Source organism: Pteropus vampyrus, unplaced genomic scaffold (genome assembly GCF_000151845.1).
Source record: "Pteropus vampyrus isolate Shadow unplaced genomic scaffold, Pvam_2.0 Scaffold43, whole genome shotgun sequence".
Taxonomy (NCBI): Eukaryota; Metazoa; Chordata; class Mammalia; order Chiroptera; family Pteropodidae; genus Pteropus; species Pteropus vampyrus.
In genome coordinates, this window is record NW_011888824.1 from 7,113,378 (window position 1) to 7,130,108 (window position 16,731).

The 16,731-nt window shown below is 32.7% G+C and overlaps 1 protein-coding gene across 4 annotated transcripts in view; it reads left to right on the plus strand.

The window, feature by feature from the left end:
- The window catches only part of TRDN (triadin), a 241,034-nt gene that overhangs the window by 90,119 nt on the left and 134,184 nt on the right, over window positions 1-16,731 (plus strand). For 2 of the 4 annotated variants that reach the window (XM_011358757.1, XM_011358761.1), the window contains exons 6-7: window positions 7,744-7,803; window positions 15,097-15,156. In XM_011358757.1, coding sequence (XP_011357059.1) covers window positions 7,744-7,803; window positions 15,097-15,156 — 120 coding nt within the window. The remainder of the gene's footprint in view (window positions 1-7,743; window positions 7,804-15,096; window positions 15,157-16,731) is intronic. The other 2 variants (XM_011358759.1, XM_011358760.1) reach the window with 1 other exon arrangement.

Consider the following 16,731-nt stretch of genomic DNA (forward strand, 5'->3'; position numbering starts at 1 on the left):
GTCTCTGCTATTTTATCTTGCACACTGTACTATTAATTTAATAGGAGTGCTGCTGGAGTGAATGTAGTGCTGCAGATGGTACCATTTCCATTTTGGACCTGGCTCTATTAGAATCCTGCTGTTAAAGACTTTGAGCAGTGGGCTGTAGATTGGGTTTATTAAACTAGTGAGTCTTGCATAATTAAAACACTGAATTTGGCTAAGCTTTAAAATAAATTTCTCAAAAGCTGGGCTAAAGATTAGTACCTGAATATATTTTCTGAATAGACCAAATATATTTTGGGAAAGTGAATATTTTTTAAGAAAGAGAAAATGGAGTTTTAGCTATTCCACACTGAAATGGGCTTCAGATAGTTTCTTTTTTTCCACATTTTTTCTGTGTGATTATGAAAAGATTTTGTTTTACCTCTTAGTTTCCTCATCCAAGTAGAATAATGCCTACTTTTTATTCCCAAGCAGTTCATTGAAAGTAAATGTGGTTTTATAACTGTTCATGTATGTACTTAAATATATCTTTTATATATATATATGCCACATTTCATATCAGTTATGGTTATAATGGATAATTAGCAATTTAAATTGTTATCAAAGCATTTTGAATTCTTAAAAGAAAAGATACAATATATCCAAAGTAATACCAACTTGCAATGGTTATAGACAAACCAGCATATATCTGAGTTTAAAAATATTCATTATGCTGAAGCTGGTGTATTTTAGGGGGAGATAAAAATTTTGATGATTATAGAAGCGAAATCACATCCTATTGTGTCTATTTTTTTCTTCCTTCATATGGTATTCTAAAAGGTTTTAGGAGTGTGAAGTCATTGGAAAAGCCCAAAGTCTCATACCTAGATGATTTAATCATCAAATGGAAAACAGGAAACAGAAGAATGAGAATCCCAGAGAACATACATTTCCAAAATAATTTCATATAAAACGCTAATCATTTTTAAAGTGTCAAAGAATTAATGTTTCAATTCTTATCTTTTTTCATAAAAAATTAATTTTTTGTAGTCATCCACATTATCTAAGTGATTTTAATTCATAAGGCAAAGGTAACTTTTGTTCCTTTTTTGTCTATCTACTTATTTTGTTTGATGTTTTTCATTAGAGAAAAAAGGGGATGGTTTCACAGAGCTGCAGCGAAAGCCCTTTAATCATTAACCTAGCAATGAGTACTTATTTTGATTTTAAGTATAAGTGCTGACATGTTAGTTAATGTTTATTTAGAAATTTATACACGATGTTCATACACCTTAAATCAAAAACTTCAGAATGTCCTGGCTATCTCAAGTATTTTTTTTTAATTAGATAATCTCTTCACATTGCATTTAAGATATTGAATAATTTGGGAGCCCTGCCCTGGTGGTTGGTTAATTGCGATATTTGAAAAGACTGAAGAAGTAGAATATAAAAAGTCTCTGGACTCTTCTTCGTAACTGTCATCTGACTTAACACAGATAACTAATTTCTTTCACTCAATATATTTGTAGCCCACATTAACTTTTATGGCACAAAATGTCTTCAGCCCTTTGTATTATTTTTCCTAATAATTGATATTTCCACCTATCCAAGTTATTCAAGCTAAAAAACTAGGCGTCATTGTTGCCAACGGGTGGTATTCACCCCTGAACGGTCCTGAGAATCATCTGGATAGTTTTTAAAAAATATATCCACATGCAGACTGCGTTCTGTGGCCATTAACATTTGAGAGGTGAGGGCAGAGTTTGAGTTAAGCTTTTCTAATGATTCAAGTGAGTAGCCAAGGTTAGAATCACTGTCAATTAAACTCATGTCCTAGGATTCAGGCATATCGTATAGAACTTTCCTTCAACCAATATTTTAAAACGATGTCCACATGGATGTCTTTAGGTGGGGGCCTTTTAGGCATCCAGAACAATAGACTTCTGCTATATGCACCTGGGTTGTCAGGTGTTCAGGTGAAGAACAGACCTCAGGAATGGGGAAGAAGTTCACATGGCAGAAGTGCGTGTTGATGGATGGCATGTAGTCAACAGCAGAGTAGGCCAGCCAGTAAAAATTCAATGAAGGATAAGACCCAGTCCAATGAGAAATCTAAAAAAGCAAATACACAGTATACCATTGTATGGAAGCACTCCACAAAGGGATGTCCTGGAGACGAGATGGAGTTTGAGAAGATAATTGGCTATCTCGGTTGCAGAGTGTGTTTGACTGTAGTTTTCTGGTAAGGCCTTAGAGGAATGAATGGCTTGAGATTTGTGTGTTTCCTAGGATTTCGTTTCCTATGGTGGCTGTAATGAAGTATCAAAACTTAGGTGGCTTAAAATAACAGAAATGCATTGTCCCACAGTTAGAGAGGTTAATTAAATTTAGTTGCAAACCATCAATTGAAGGATATAGTAGCCTGTATACTGTCTCTGAAGTCAAGATTTCAGCTGGGTTGATTTCTCCAGATGACTGGGAGGGAGAATCTCTTCCATGCTTCTCCCAGCTTTCTGGGGGTTTGCTGGCAATCTTTGGCTTTTAGATAAATCACTCCAATCTCTGCCTTCATCTTCAAGTGCTTTGTGTCTCTGTCTCTTTCCTCTTTGCATATCTGTCTCAGAGTCTAAATTTCTCCTTTTCATAAGGACACCAATAATGTTGAATTAGGTCTCACCCTAGGGACTTCATTTTAACTTAATTATGTCTATAAAGACCTTGTTTCCAACTGAGGTCACAGTCTGAGGTACTAGGGGTACATCTTTTCGAGGTGACACAATTTCATCCAAAACAGTTATCACATGCACAAAGTCAAAGGAACATTTTTAAAATGAGTAATTTATAAAGATAAAACGGATCGACCGGTTTAGGATTGTTTCTGGGAAACAATTAGAGGGCGGGAATCAAAGGCTGGCAAGAGATTTTGCTGAAGATGAGGCTCAAAAGCCAAAAAGGACAGGACATTAAATATATCTAAATATCTTGGTGCCCTTTATAAAAGTGCTTTCAAAGCCCGCAAATTAATTTATTCAGCTTGTATTGTATAAACTTTTACTTTTGTCTTCTTTCAGCTCTACTTAATTGACTATTTAAAATACAAAATATATTTCCTTTTCCTCTCTGGCAGTAGTGAAGGATAAACCTGGAAAATGAGAACTGAAGGCTCTGCACAAAGCTGTGCCTCCACAGTAGTAATTCACTTATGAGGAAGTGATTACAGTTCTGACTGTGGCTATGTAGCCCCAGAAGAAGGGGAAATTACTCATACAATTAAAGCAGATTTGAAAGTAAAACTCATTTTGAAATTAAAAGATATGTTTTGCGATTTAAAACATATGCATCATATGAGCTTTGTAACTTTGGATAATTTGCCTATCTTCACTTTAATAATATGTAAGTAAATATAATTTTATTATGAAAAAGAGGCGTGTATGCTATTGTAGGCTAGATTGTAGATAACATGCATAGAGAATCCAATTAACACACTTGGTTCATAAAACAAGTTTATAATCCTGGGTTGTACAAGGTGGTCTAGTTTGGGGAGAAGAGTACTAGGTTAGCAATCTAATAACTGCATTCTTATTTTACTCTGCCATGGACTCTTATGAGCCTATTTTCTTACCCTTTGACAAAGAAGTTCAGGCTAATTGACCTCCTAGCTTCCAACCAGCTCTAAAGTTGTATGCTTATTTTAAATTAAAAATGATAAATTCTTACTGTAGGAAGAATGAATAATATAATCCTTGAGATGTTTCTGTACTCGAGAATGCTTTTCTATTGAATTCATCATTTGTCATGTAAAAGTGTGTAGATCATTTTTCCTTAGCACAGAATGGAAATTATACAAATTAGTTACGAAGAAAGTGAAACATATGCAGAGATATACACACTAACCAAAGGTACATTAGACATTTTTCTTTAGTGGTGGCAAAAGCAGAGAAATTTTAAGGAGTTAAAAATGAATGTGTATCTTGCTCGTTCGTAAAAAAATAATGATGAATTCAAAACATGGATATACAGGAATTTTATGAAGCTCTCAACTATTGACCTACTTAAAATTTATAGACCACTTTAGTACTAATACATCCCACAAAAGCACCAGAAAACCGAGTAGATAAATTAATTAAAAGAAAAATCAACAAAATCTATTATAACTAATCATTCTCCTCAAAGTCTTTTATAGTATAAAGGCATAATGGTCTCTTGCTTTTTCATCTGATTTCTTTTGGTTTGGGCCCTCAAGATTAGTAGTTCTGGGTAGTAGTTCTGAAGTAAGTAGGAGTTCTGTATAGTAGTTCTGAAGTAAGTAGGAGTTCTGTATAGTAGTTCTGAAGTAAGTAGGAGTTGCAGAATTTTGGTTAATTAAATTTACTTGCTAACCATCAATTGAAACATATAGTAGCCTATACAAATTAGTACTTTAAAAATTTTGGCACCAAAACTTTTGATTTTCGTCCTAAGAGCAGAGAGATCAGCAAAGAGCTCTGGCAACCTGGCCCTGAATCCTTCCGCTTGGCCTGGGTAAAGTTTTAGTGGATAAGAAGCTGAAGGTCAGGAGCACTGTGAGTTCTGATACACTTCAGAAAAGGACACAGAGCCTGATTGGCAGGTTGCCAGGGCCAAACACTGTGAAAGCACAGAGCACAGCTTGCAGAGTGCTGGAAAGGGACCATATGAGGAAGTTTGAGAGACGTGCCTCAAAGTTGAGTTGAGCTAAATGTTCTGGTCAGGGAAAGGTCAGAGTCTGGGCAAGTGCAGGAACAGCAGGGCCATGCCAACTCAGATGCCAAACATCAAGGCCATTCAACTGTTGGATTCCATTTGTTTTTAATTATCAGTATACCGAAGGGACTTTTATTTCTTGTAAATAAGGATGACAAACAAACTAAGCTCTAGCAGGTGCAACGAGCTATTTTATCCTGAGCTAAAACTGTCCTAGCTAAGATGTAACCTGCCAAACATATCTGGTGACAATAAAAGGTACTTTTTTCTTATATATATGAAAAATTTTGGCCGTGGGTTCTAAGCCAAGAGATGTATAAGAAAATGCGTTTGTCGTAGCAATTATTATTTTTTTTTAGAGTGACTATTAACACAATTATTGATGGTTACATTGTTTTGATGAAAGAAATTTAAAAACTTGGTATTTGAACTCAGTCTTGCCAAAGTTTGAAGTTTCCATCCAAGAAGCTTTAGTGGCTCTCTGCCATTTTGAGTAGTTCCCCTAGAGCACATGGGTCCAGCTGCTTCATGAAACAGGATTACAGTGCCATTTCTGAGGGGGATAATGAAATTCCAGCATACAGAACTGTGTCTGTAAATCAAAATTTCGAGTGAGGAACCAGATTTTCCCCCAGGGTAACAGGAAAGAGGCATTAATATGCTAATTAGAGTTTGAATTCAATCCCCTTGCTCTTCTAATTTTGTATTAATTCTTCCATTTACTCCCATGCACTCATCAACCAGAAAATCCTTTAGCAGAGTGGACAACCAGCTGTTCAAGGTGGGCAAGGTCTGGTCCTTCACTGAGGCAGAGACACAGATTAGGTGTTCTCTTGGGGGTTTTGCCATTCGGAGTTCCAAAAATACAGCTTATCTCCCACAAACTGGGTTTCCTCTGGAGAAACTTTAAAAGAGGCTTTCTTTTTGCCAAGATTTTCTTTTTGGTTTTTAGCTTAATTAATAGTGATCCAAAGGAACCAAAATAAGCTACTTGTGGTCATGTATGAATACTGATGTCTTCTTATTTTGTCAGATATTTATATTGAATTTAGTACCTCAGAAACACCTAAAAGAATCATTGATTGTAGAAAGCAAAAAAGATTTTCTATGGTAATTTTTGTTTGTTTGTTTCTCACTGAGTTTTAACTATTTAAGAAAGTTTAACTCGTAAAAATTTTTAATGATTGGAAGCAAACTGTGCTTATTCTATCTATACCACATCATCAATAAATAGAATTGCACTGGAAGATAAATATAACTCATAATGTTTTAGAATTTTGCTTATTCACAAGTATCTATTAAGAGTCCAGTACGTGACAGACACTATATAATGAGCCATAGATGTAAAAATAAAATAATACAGTATAGTATCTAAAGATTTCACTTACTAGGTAGCCAGATACATTAACAATTGCAGTTTTATTATTTAATTGCTGAAATAGAATTATGAGCATTATGCGGTTGGTATATGAAATATGTAGAGATTAAAGAACATTTTATAGAGGTGAAGGCATTTGAGGTAAGATGGAGAAAGAGTGCAGGGAAAAGAAGAATTGTGGGTGTAGAAATTCTAGATGGAAGATATGATGGGCAGAAATGCAAAGGCCTTAACAGGGCACATGGCGTGCTTGTGAGCTCCAAGCATTCTGATATAAGGAGAATGTAAAGTTCAAGGGGGAATTCCTAGTAGGTAAGATTGGGTTGACAAGCCATTGTCAGATCACTGGAACAATAAAATATTTTTATATTTGATATACCACCTACTCTTTGACAGACACTGTGCTAAGCAAAGAGGGAGATACTATTTATAAAAGGTCAACGGTATATCAGATATTCATATTATAAAGGTTATTCTGAGAGAAAAACCTAAATATATAGGTTCAAGAGAATAGTCAGAATATTATCATAATAATATGTGTAATAATAAACTACCCTAGATGGGCATCCTACTTCAACTTCTGAAATTATTTTTTTCCCCCTTTCACCTTCCCACTCACTTACTAGGTTAATTTCTTCTCATCTTTCATATCCTTAAATGTCACTTCTACCAAGGGGCCTTCCTCAAACACACAGTCTAGATTAGGTCTCATTGTATATATTGACATGCTACCGGGAATATTTTCTTCACAGCAATTATATTAACAGCAATTAACTATCTTTGTAATTATTTGTTTAGCATCTATCGTCTACTAGCTCACAGATATCATGTTGACAGGAATGGAGTCTGTCTTTTCTAGCAGGGTCTTTAGCACTTGGCAGGTGCTCTTTCTATATCTTTGTGTAAATAAATGATAGGCAGGGAATGTAGTATTGGATAAAAGAAGATGAGTAAGAGGAATATTAAACAGATATGATTGAAAGAGCTTGATGGATTAAAAAAATGGAAAATAAAAGATAAATCCTAAATGAGTATTGTGTTTCTAGCTTAGATAATTGGAGGTGCCATTAATAAGAGTTATGACTAAATTGTAGGATAAGATTAGGACTTAAATTGGAGCACTGTTATATTACTTTATTGGATCACAGCTCATATTAAATTAAATTTTGTTTTCTTTGAAAAGAGTTGGTATCATCCTAGTCTCAGTCTTCTATATTTTCAAAAACTTTTATTGTAGATTATTTCTGTAGAAGATTAACATACTATTAAGATGGATTATTTTTTGCTTCATATTCAGAATACTATCTTCTATATTTTTGGTCTCATATTTTTGGCTCTTCTCCAGTATTGAGATGGGCTACTTTGGCATTTAGCATGATACATTTTTAAAATTTTCCGTTTAATTCAGTTGAAGTTAAAGATTTGGAAAAGTTGAATATTCTTTGCAATTAGAAATGGTTTTAGTACGAATTTGTGCTTAGATATGAAATCAAAATAGAAATAAATAAATCTACAATTATTTTAATGTTTAAACCTCTAACTATGTAAAATCTCATGTCAGTTAAAGAAAAATTTCCAAAGGCAGCAAATAAGTTTTTGACATCAAAGATTGACATGTAATCATCGCATCCTTCATTCTGCTTATTTAAATAAAAAGTATTGTCTATTTTTTTTTCTAGTTACACAAAGAGAAAAAGAAAAAGACAAAATAAAAGAAAAAGAAAAACCTGAGAAGAAAGGTATGCTGTTTTTCTTATTGCTGTTTTTACACATTGGTCTCTCTCTCCATTTGACCTCCCCTATACATCAAATTTTAGATGACCCTAAATTTATATTTTTAATTATATTATAATTTCCTTAGAATTTAATCTGAAAAGAGTAATTTCTGGGTTGAAGGAAATAAAATACTTAAGACTCTTCAACTCTATTACCAATTTACTTTTTGAAAAGTTGAGTCAATTTTTCCCCTGGCAGTTTTGAGACTGACTGCCTTAGCTATCAGTGAGGACGCTATTCAGAAAATATTTGCCAGTTTGATAGGTAAGAAAGCATACTTCATTATTTAACTTGCATCTTTTACCTATTAAACTGGATTTTAAAATGTTATTTAATTTTTACTTGTTTAGAATGAGCAACGCAAACTTATTATTTAATAGATAAAGATGCACTGTGAAAAGCTTCCTCCTGCCTTGCGCCCACTTCCAGGTTCCCAATCTATCTTACCTATGCGTACACACACTAAACTACTTTTATGAGTTTTATATGTATCTTTCAGGGCTTCATTATGAATTTATATGATAGTATAGATTGTTGTTTCTACCAATTTTTTATACAAAATTTAGCATGTCCTATATTCTGGCTTTTATAATTTGATGATATGTCCTAGAGATCTTTCCATATCGGTAAATAGATATTTTCCTCATTCTCTTAAAAAAAAAATTGAATTTAATGCAGATATTTTCTTTCACTTTATCTTTTAAGTGCTTCTTATTTGTAGATTGAAGGATTTAAGTACGAGTTTTAGCCATGTATATTTCTCGTGTAACTGTTAATGCTCATTACCCATTTTTCCTGATGATATGTGTGCATGTCATTTGGGTATATATTCTTGATCTGTCACTTTTAAAAATATTTTTCTCAGTTTCAGAGTTAATGTTAGAGTTTCTGTTCATGTGAATAGACACGTGTAAGTGCGTGTGTGTGTATTTGTGTATGTGTTTAGATTCTTGAATTTTTATGTGACTAGATACGTTGATATTTTCTTTTGATATTTATGCTTTTAAATCTTTATGCAAAGATTAAATCAATAGTTACTAATATTTTCCTCAAGTTTTAAAAATTAGTTTTGTATTTTACATTTAAATTTAATTCATCAAAAATCCATTTTAATGTGTGATGTGAAATAAAATTCTGATTTTATTTTTGGCTCTTGTTTAGGAGTGGATTATGTGTTAGATTTCAGTTGATTTATGTGTTCACAATATGCATAGCCTCCTCAGTTATCTTGCTTTGTGAAACATTTTACTTAGCTAGAATGTATTATGGTATTTAGAAATTGGGTCAGTAGAAATATGCTTCAATTTTTCTTTATTATATACTCACAATTGAAAATTTGAGTTAAATAATTGTTATTTTATTAATGTTTACTTAGTGATAATATTCATGAATTTTAATACAGCTATCTTCTTTATTCTAGAAACAAGTGTCTATTTCCCATCTGCTATTGAGTTATACAGAATTGTTAGAATTCTGACTAACAAATAATTTTATATTTCTTATAGTTTTTTTCAACCTTCACAGTGGCTAAAAAAAGAATTGTTAAAAAAATAATTAAGAATGTGTTGCCTTTTATTTATTTATTTATTTATTTATTTATTTATTTTTAAAAATTAAGTTTATCAAAGTAGCATCGGTTAATACAATTATATAATTTTCAGGTATACATTATAATTTGACATCTGTATATTCTTTGGGTGTGTGTTAACCACCCAAAGTCCAGTTTCTCTCAGCTACCATATATTTGATTCTCTTTACCCACTTCACCCTCCCCCTACCTCCTATATTTGATCCCCTTTAACCATCTATCTCCTCCCTCTGGTAACCACTGGTAACTACTATCTTCTGGTAACCACTAGTCTCTGTTTGTTTGTCCTGTTCATTTGTTGCTTTTAGGTTTATATCCCACATATAAGTGATATCATGTGATTTTCAACTTTGTCTGGCTTATTTTGCTTAGCATGATTATCTCGAAGACCATCCATGTTATCGCAAATGACAGTATTTCATCTCTTCTTATGGCTGAGTGATATTCCGTTGTTTATATGTACCAAAGCTTCTTTAGCGAATCATCTATTGTAGGACACTTCGGTTGCTTCCATGTCCTGGCCACTGTGAATAATGTTGCTATGAATATTGGTGTGCAGATATCTTTTCAGATATGAATTTTCAAGTCTTTGGGGTAAATATCCAGTAGAGGGATTGCGGATCATATGGTAGATCAATTCTTAGTTTTTTGAGAAACCTCTATACAGTTTTCCATAGTGGCTATACCTATTCGCAGTCCCAGCAGCAGTGTATGAGGGTTCCTTTTTCTCTGCATTCTCTCCACATTTGTTAATATTTGTCCTGTTGATAACAGCTATTCTAACAGGTGTGAGGTGATATCTCATTGTGGTTTTGATTCGCATTTCCCTAATAGCTAGCGATGTTGAGCATCTTTTCATATATTTGTTGGCCATTTGTATGTCCTCTAGGGAGAAGTGTCTGTTCAGGTCCTCTGCCCATTTTTTCATTGGATCACTTGTTTTTTTTTGTTGTTATTGAGTTGTATGAATTCTTCGTATATTTTGGCTATTAGGCCCTTATTAGAGGCGTTGCTTGCAAATATATTTTCCCATTCTGATGGTTTTCTCTTTATCTTGTTGATGATTTCTTTTGGTGAGCAGAAGCTTTTTAGTTTGATGTAGTCCTATTCACTTATTTTTGCTTTTACTTCCCTTGCCTTTGAGGTCAATTTCATAGAATCCAAGGTCTTTGAGTTTAGTTCTTATGTTTTCTTCTATGCATTTTATTGTTTCAGGTCTTATATTCAGGTCCTTAATCCATTTTGAGTTAATTTTGGCGTATGATAATAGACAACAGTCTGATTTCATTCTTTTGCAGGTGGCTTTCTAGTTTTCCCAGCCCCATTTATTAACGAGGCTTTCCTTTTTCCACTGTATGTTTCAGGTTGCTTTGTCAAAAATTATTTGCCCATATGAATATGGGTTTACTTCTGGACTTTTGATTCTGTTCCACTTGTCTGTGTGTCTGCTTTGCCGCCAATACTATGCCGTTTTGATTACTATCGCTTTGTAGTATAATTTGAAGTCGAGCAGAGTGGTGCCTCCAGCCTCGTTCTTTTTTCTTAGGATGGCTTTAGCAATTTGGGATCTTTTGTGCTTCCATACAAATCTGATGATTTTTTGTTCCATTTCTTTTAAAAATGCCAATGGCATTTTGATGGGAATTGCATTAAATCTGTATAATGCTTTAGGTAATATGGTCATTTTAACTATACTGATTCTTCCAATCCAAGAACATGGAATAGCTTTCCATTTGTTTGTATCTTTTTTGATTTCTTTTAATAGGGTCTTGTAGTTTTCATTATGTAGGTCCTTCATATGTTTCGTTAGATTTATTCTTAGGTATTTTATTCTTTTTGTTCCAATTCCAAAAGAAATTATTTTTTCCACTTCTTTTTCTGACACTTCATAGGAACGCTATGGATTTTTGAGCGTTGATTTTGTATCCAGAGATTTTACTGTATTTGCTTATTGTTTCTAATAGTGTTCTTATGGAGTCTTTAGGGTTTTTTATATAGAGAATCATGTCATCCACAAAAAATGACAGTTTTACTTCTTCATTTCTTATTTGGGTGACTTTTATATCTTTTTCTTATCGAATCGCACTCACTAGGTCCTTCAATGTTATACTGAATAGCAGTGGTGATACTGGACAGCCTTGCCTTGTTCCTGATCTTAGAAGAAAGGTTTTTTGTTTTTCATCATTAAGTATAATGTTGGCCGAGGGTTTGTCATATATGGACTTTATTATGTTAAGGTACTTTCCTTCTCTACTGATTTTGTTAAGTGTTTTGATCATAAATTGGTGCTGTATCTTATCAAAGGCTTTTTCTGCGTCTACTGATATGATCATATTATTCTTATTTTTTACATTTGTTTATGTAGTGTATCACTAGAATCGATTTGCACATGTTGAACCATCCCTGTGTCTCTAGGATGAAGCCCATGTGATCATGGTGTATAATTTTTTAATATGTTGCTGTATTTGGTTCATTAGCATCTTATTTAGAATTTTTGCATCTGTGTTCATGAGAGATATTGGTCTGCAGTTTTCTTTTTTTTGTGTTATCTTTACCAGGTTTTGGTATCAGAGTAATATTGGCCTCATAAAATGAGTTGAGAAGTATTGCCTTCTCTTTGATTTTTTTGGAAAAGTTTGAGGAGAATACGTATTAAATCTTCTTTGAATGTTTGGTAGAATTCACTGGTGAAGCCATCTGGTCCTGGACTTTTACTTTTTGGTAGGTTTTTGATGATTGTTTCAACTTCCATACTGCTGATCATTCAATTTAGATTTGCCAGATCTTGATTCAGTCTAGGAAGGTCGTATTTTTCTAAGTACTGGTCAATTTCTTCTAGGTTATCAAATTTGCTGTTATATACTTTTTTGTAGTATTCTTGCATGATCCTTTGTATTTCTGTGATGTCAGCCGTAATTTCCCCTCTTTCATCCCTGATTTTGTTTGTGTCCTTTCTCTTTTTTCTTTAGTGAGTCTAGCCAGAGGTTTGTCAATTTTATTAAACTTCTCAAAGAACCAGCTCTTGGTTACATTTATTTTTTTCTATTTTGTTGTTGTTGTTGTTGTTTTCAATTTCATTTAGTTCTGCTTTAATTTTGATGATTTCTTTCCTTCCGCTAACTTTAGGTCTTATTTGTTCTTCCTTTTCTAGTTTTTTTAAGATGAAGCTTTAGGTTGTTTATTTGAACTTGTTCTTGTTTTTGGAGGTAGATCTGTAATGATTCGAACTTTCCTTTTATGACTGCTTTTGCCGTGTCCCAAATTTTGATATGTTGTACTGTCATTATAATTTGTTTCTATGTATTTCTTGATCTCTTTTTTTATTTCTGCTCTGACCTAGTTATTGTTCAGTAGCATGTTGTTTAATCTCCATGTATTTGTGGTTCTTCCTGATTTCTTTCTGCAGTTGATCTCTAGTTTCAAGGCATTATGATCAGAGAACATGATTGGTATGATTTCAATCCTATTATATTTGTTGAGGCTATTTCTATGTCCCAGTATGTATTCAATTCTTGAGAATGTTCTATGTGCACTAGAGAAGAATGTATAAGCAGCTGTTTTGGGATGGAAGGCTCTGAAAATGTCAATTATGTTGAGTTGGTCTAATGTGTCATTTAAGGATGTTATGTCCTTATTGATTTTCTGTTTAGATGATCTGTGGGGTATTTAGGTCCCCTAATGTAATAGTGTTTTGGTCTGATTCTCCCTTTAGTTCTCTTAGTACTTGCTTTACATTTACTAATCGGGGCTCCCTAATTGAGGGTACAGATATTAATATGTGTTATGTCTTCTTGGTGCATGATTCTCTTTATCATTATGAAGTGTCCCTCAGTATCTTTCTTTACCTTTTTTATTTTGAAGTCTATTTTGTCCAATATTAGTACCACTACTTCTACTTTTATCTGAATGCCATTTGCTTGAAATATCATTTTCCATCCTTTCATTTTGAGTCTATGAGGCTTGCATCATCTCTGCAAGATTTAGGGGAAACCATTTATAGACTGTATATATTTTTTTACTATATTACATGAATTATCTCACTTGATTTATGTTTTATTAAATTTATTGAATAACATTGCTTAACAAGACTATATGAATTTCAAATGTACATTTCTATAATATAACATCTGTATACTGCATTGTGTGCTCACCACCCAAAGTCTAGTTTCCTTCCATCACCATATATTTGATCCCCTTTACCCTCTTTAACCTCCACTCATCCTCCTTCTATCTCTGGTAGCCACCATACTGTTGTCTGTGTCAGTGAGTTTGTTTGTTTGTTTGTGCATCACATCTTCTTTATCCAATCATCCATCGAAGGACACTTGGATTGTTTCCATATTTTGGCTACCACGAATAATACTGCAATGAACACAGGGGTACATATATCTTTAAGAATAAATGTTTTCAAATATTTTAGGTAGATACCCAGCAGAGGGATTACTGGGTCATATGGTAGTTCTATTCTTAATTTTTCGAGAAACCTCCGTACTGTATTCCATAGTGACTGTACCAATTTACATTCCCAATAGCAATTTGAGGGTTCCTTTTCCTCCACATCCTCTTCAACACTTATTTTCTTGTCTTGTTGATAATAGACATTCTAACAGGTATGAGGTGGTATCTTGTTGTGGTTTTGATTTGCATTTCCCTTATATCTAGTGAAGTTGAGCATCTTTTCATATATCTGTTGGTTATTTGTATGCCTTCTTGGGAAAAGTATCTGTTCAGTTCCTCTGTCCATTTTTTAATTGGATTGTTTGGTTTTTTTTTATTGTTGAGTTGTATAAGTTCTTTATATATTTTGGGTATTAGCCCCTTATTGGAAGTATGGTTTGCAAATATCATAGACTGCATTTTAAAAGAACAGTTTTTAAGCACTTATTTTAAGGATATTTCTCTCTTTTTATAATATAAGTAGAGCTTATAGACATTATTATTCTATTCTTGGAGAAATGGAAAGAATTGAGACTCCAACTTTTTAGTCTAAGAATTTGGTTCTTTTCTTTACCCAAATATTTAATTAAATTGATATTATTTAATTTTCTATAATTTTTTATTTTCATTCTTTTTCTTTAGGAAATAGCATATAAATGTTGAAAAATATATGCTGATTTGGGAAACTATCAAAAAATAAACTGGTTGTCAAAATATCGCTGGCATGTAGGGCATTTAGTATGTAGGGATCAGAGAGGCTAAGCATTTTGTCAATACATAAGACAATCACATATAGTGAGACCCACTACACAATTGTGTCTTTGATAAGAAATATTGTGTTTAATCAAAGCTCTAGTCATGATTTAATTGTTTCTTTTTATTAATCCTAGAGAGATAAAATGATATATCTTTCAACAAATTCTTATAAAATTGTTTTCCCTCAGTTTGTCTTTTTTGAAAACCCATATCATTCTATCTGGAATAATGACTTTAAAAAGAAGGGTGAGATTAGCATTCGAAATGCTTTCTAAGTCTCAATGTCAAGTCTTTAAAATTGGACTCTATTCAGTTATTATTATATTGGTAAATCTTTATTCTTGAATTAAGCTCATTAATGCCATCAATCTTCAAAACAGTTCATGATTTTTGTGGCTATAAACCTGAGATAAAGAGAAAGCTTTGTCTTGGAATCTATTAATAGGATGTACTAATATAAAATTTTCTGTTTAAGTAACTCACAAGGAAAAAATGGAGAAAAAAGAAAAAACAGAAACAAAGACAGTGGCAAAAGGTAACTTTTCTCTTTATTATTTTCATAAGTAAATTCTTTTTCTGTTCAAATTTACATTTTTGGTAACAGCTAGATGATTATAAGCATTTAGTATTTCTTTTATGTAAGAAGTTAATTTGGCTTTACAATTAAAATTTAATATCCAAAGAATAATAAAACTGAATACTTAAAATAATAGAGCACCTCAAAATTTGAGAGGAAAATGAAGGGCTTTTTCATATGTGGTAGGCAGAGTTTTGTCCCCCATGACTTTCATCCCTTGGTGTCATCCCAGTGGCTGTTACATCACATACCAAAAAAGTTTGCAGAAGTAGTTAAGATTAATCTAAATTACAGAGATTATTCTGGATCATCCAGGTGGGCTCCGTATAATCTCATGAAACTTTAAATGCATAGAAATGTGACAAAAAAGTGTGAGGAGAAATTTCCCCCCATTGATGGCTTGAAAATTGAGGAAGGCACATGGAAAGTATGAGAAAAATTTTGCTAACGCTTTGAATACGTGTGGAAGCCCACTGTTTGTCAGAGCTTGCAGTAGGAAATGCAGCCCTGTTGACGTCTTGGTTTTAGCCTTGTCAACCCTATACAGAGAATGTGGTTGAGTCACATCGTGCCAAGACTTTTGAACTGTGGAAACTAGGAGATATTAAATGAATGCTGTTTTAAGAAGCTGAGCTTTTGGTAATTTGTTGCTACAGCAATAGGAAGCTATCACAACATTTCTGGTTTACAACTTTTGACCAGTGTTACACTTTGAGTTTGATTTTGGAAGACTCAATTCAGGATTTCTTTTTTTCTTCAAGAAGAAAAGGTAATGCATACACCTCGATCAATATTTTAAGCCATCAAAGACCTAAAGTGTCTTAATAATACACCAAAAAAAAAAATAGTAAATCAATTTGAATATCAATGTAATGTTTTGTATTTTGGAGGATTATGTGAATCAACTTGTATTGTTCTAATTTTGTCTACCAATTGTTTGATGTTAGAAAGATATGGATTCTAATTGATAGTTCAATCTTAACTACTAAATTTAAATTTCCTCATATTTTAAATATAGGTTTATGAGATCAGTATATTTTAGAATTTTCAATCTAGTATTTTCAAGGGACTAATCATTTAGATAAAAATTGGAATCTATTTTCAAATTTCAATGTGTTTATACAATGTAAAATAATTAAATATTTGAGGCAGATGTATCTTTTACTAAATTTTTCAGTGAGATAACAAAATATTATTTTATTGAAGTAAAGATGAATGAATTGTAAATTGAGACTTTGTTTTCTAAAAGGTAGCATTAATTTAGTCTCAAGATGAAATTTATAAACTAAATAAGTTTTTTATTCTATTTAGTTCTTTTCTATTTGACAAATTTGAATAAAAATAAATTTATATAAATTTGAAGGTTGAGAACAATTGAGTGTAGTGCATAAAATCATGTGCTCCTCATTCTACTTGCTATTTCAGATGTCTTAACAAGCGAGGTCCATGTACCTTAGGGCCTCCACTTGTATTTCTCTTTGTGTAGAACTTTCTACATCCAAAGTCACATTTCTAGTGTGTGTAGATATTATT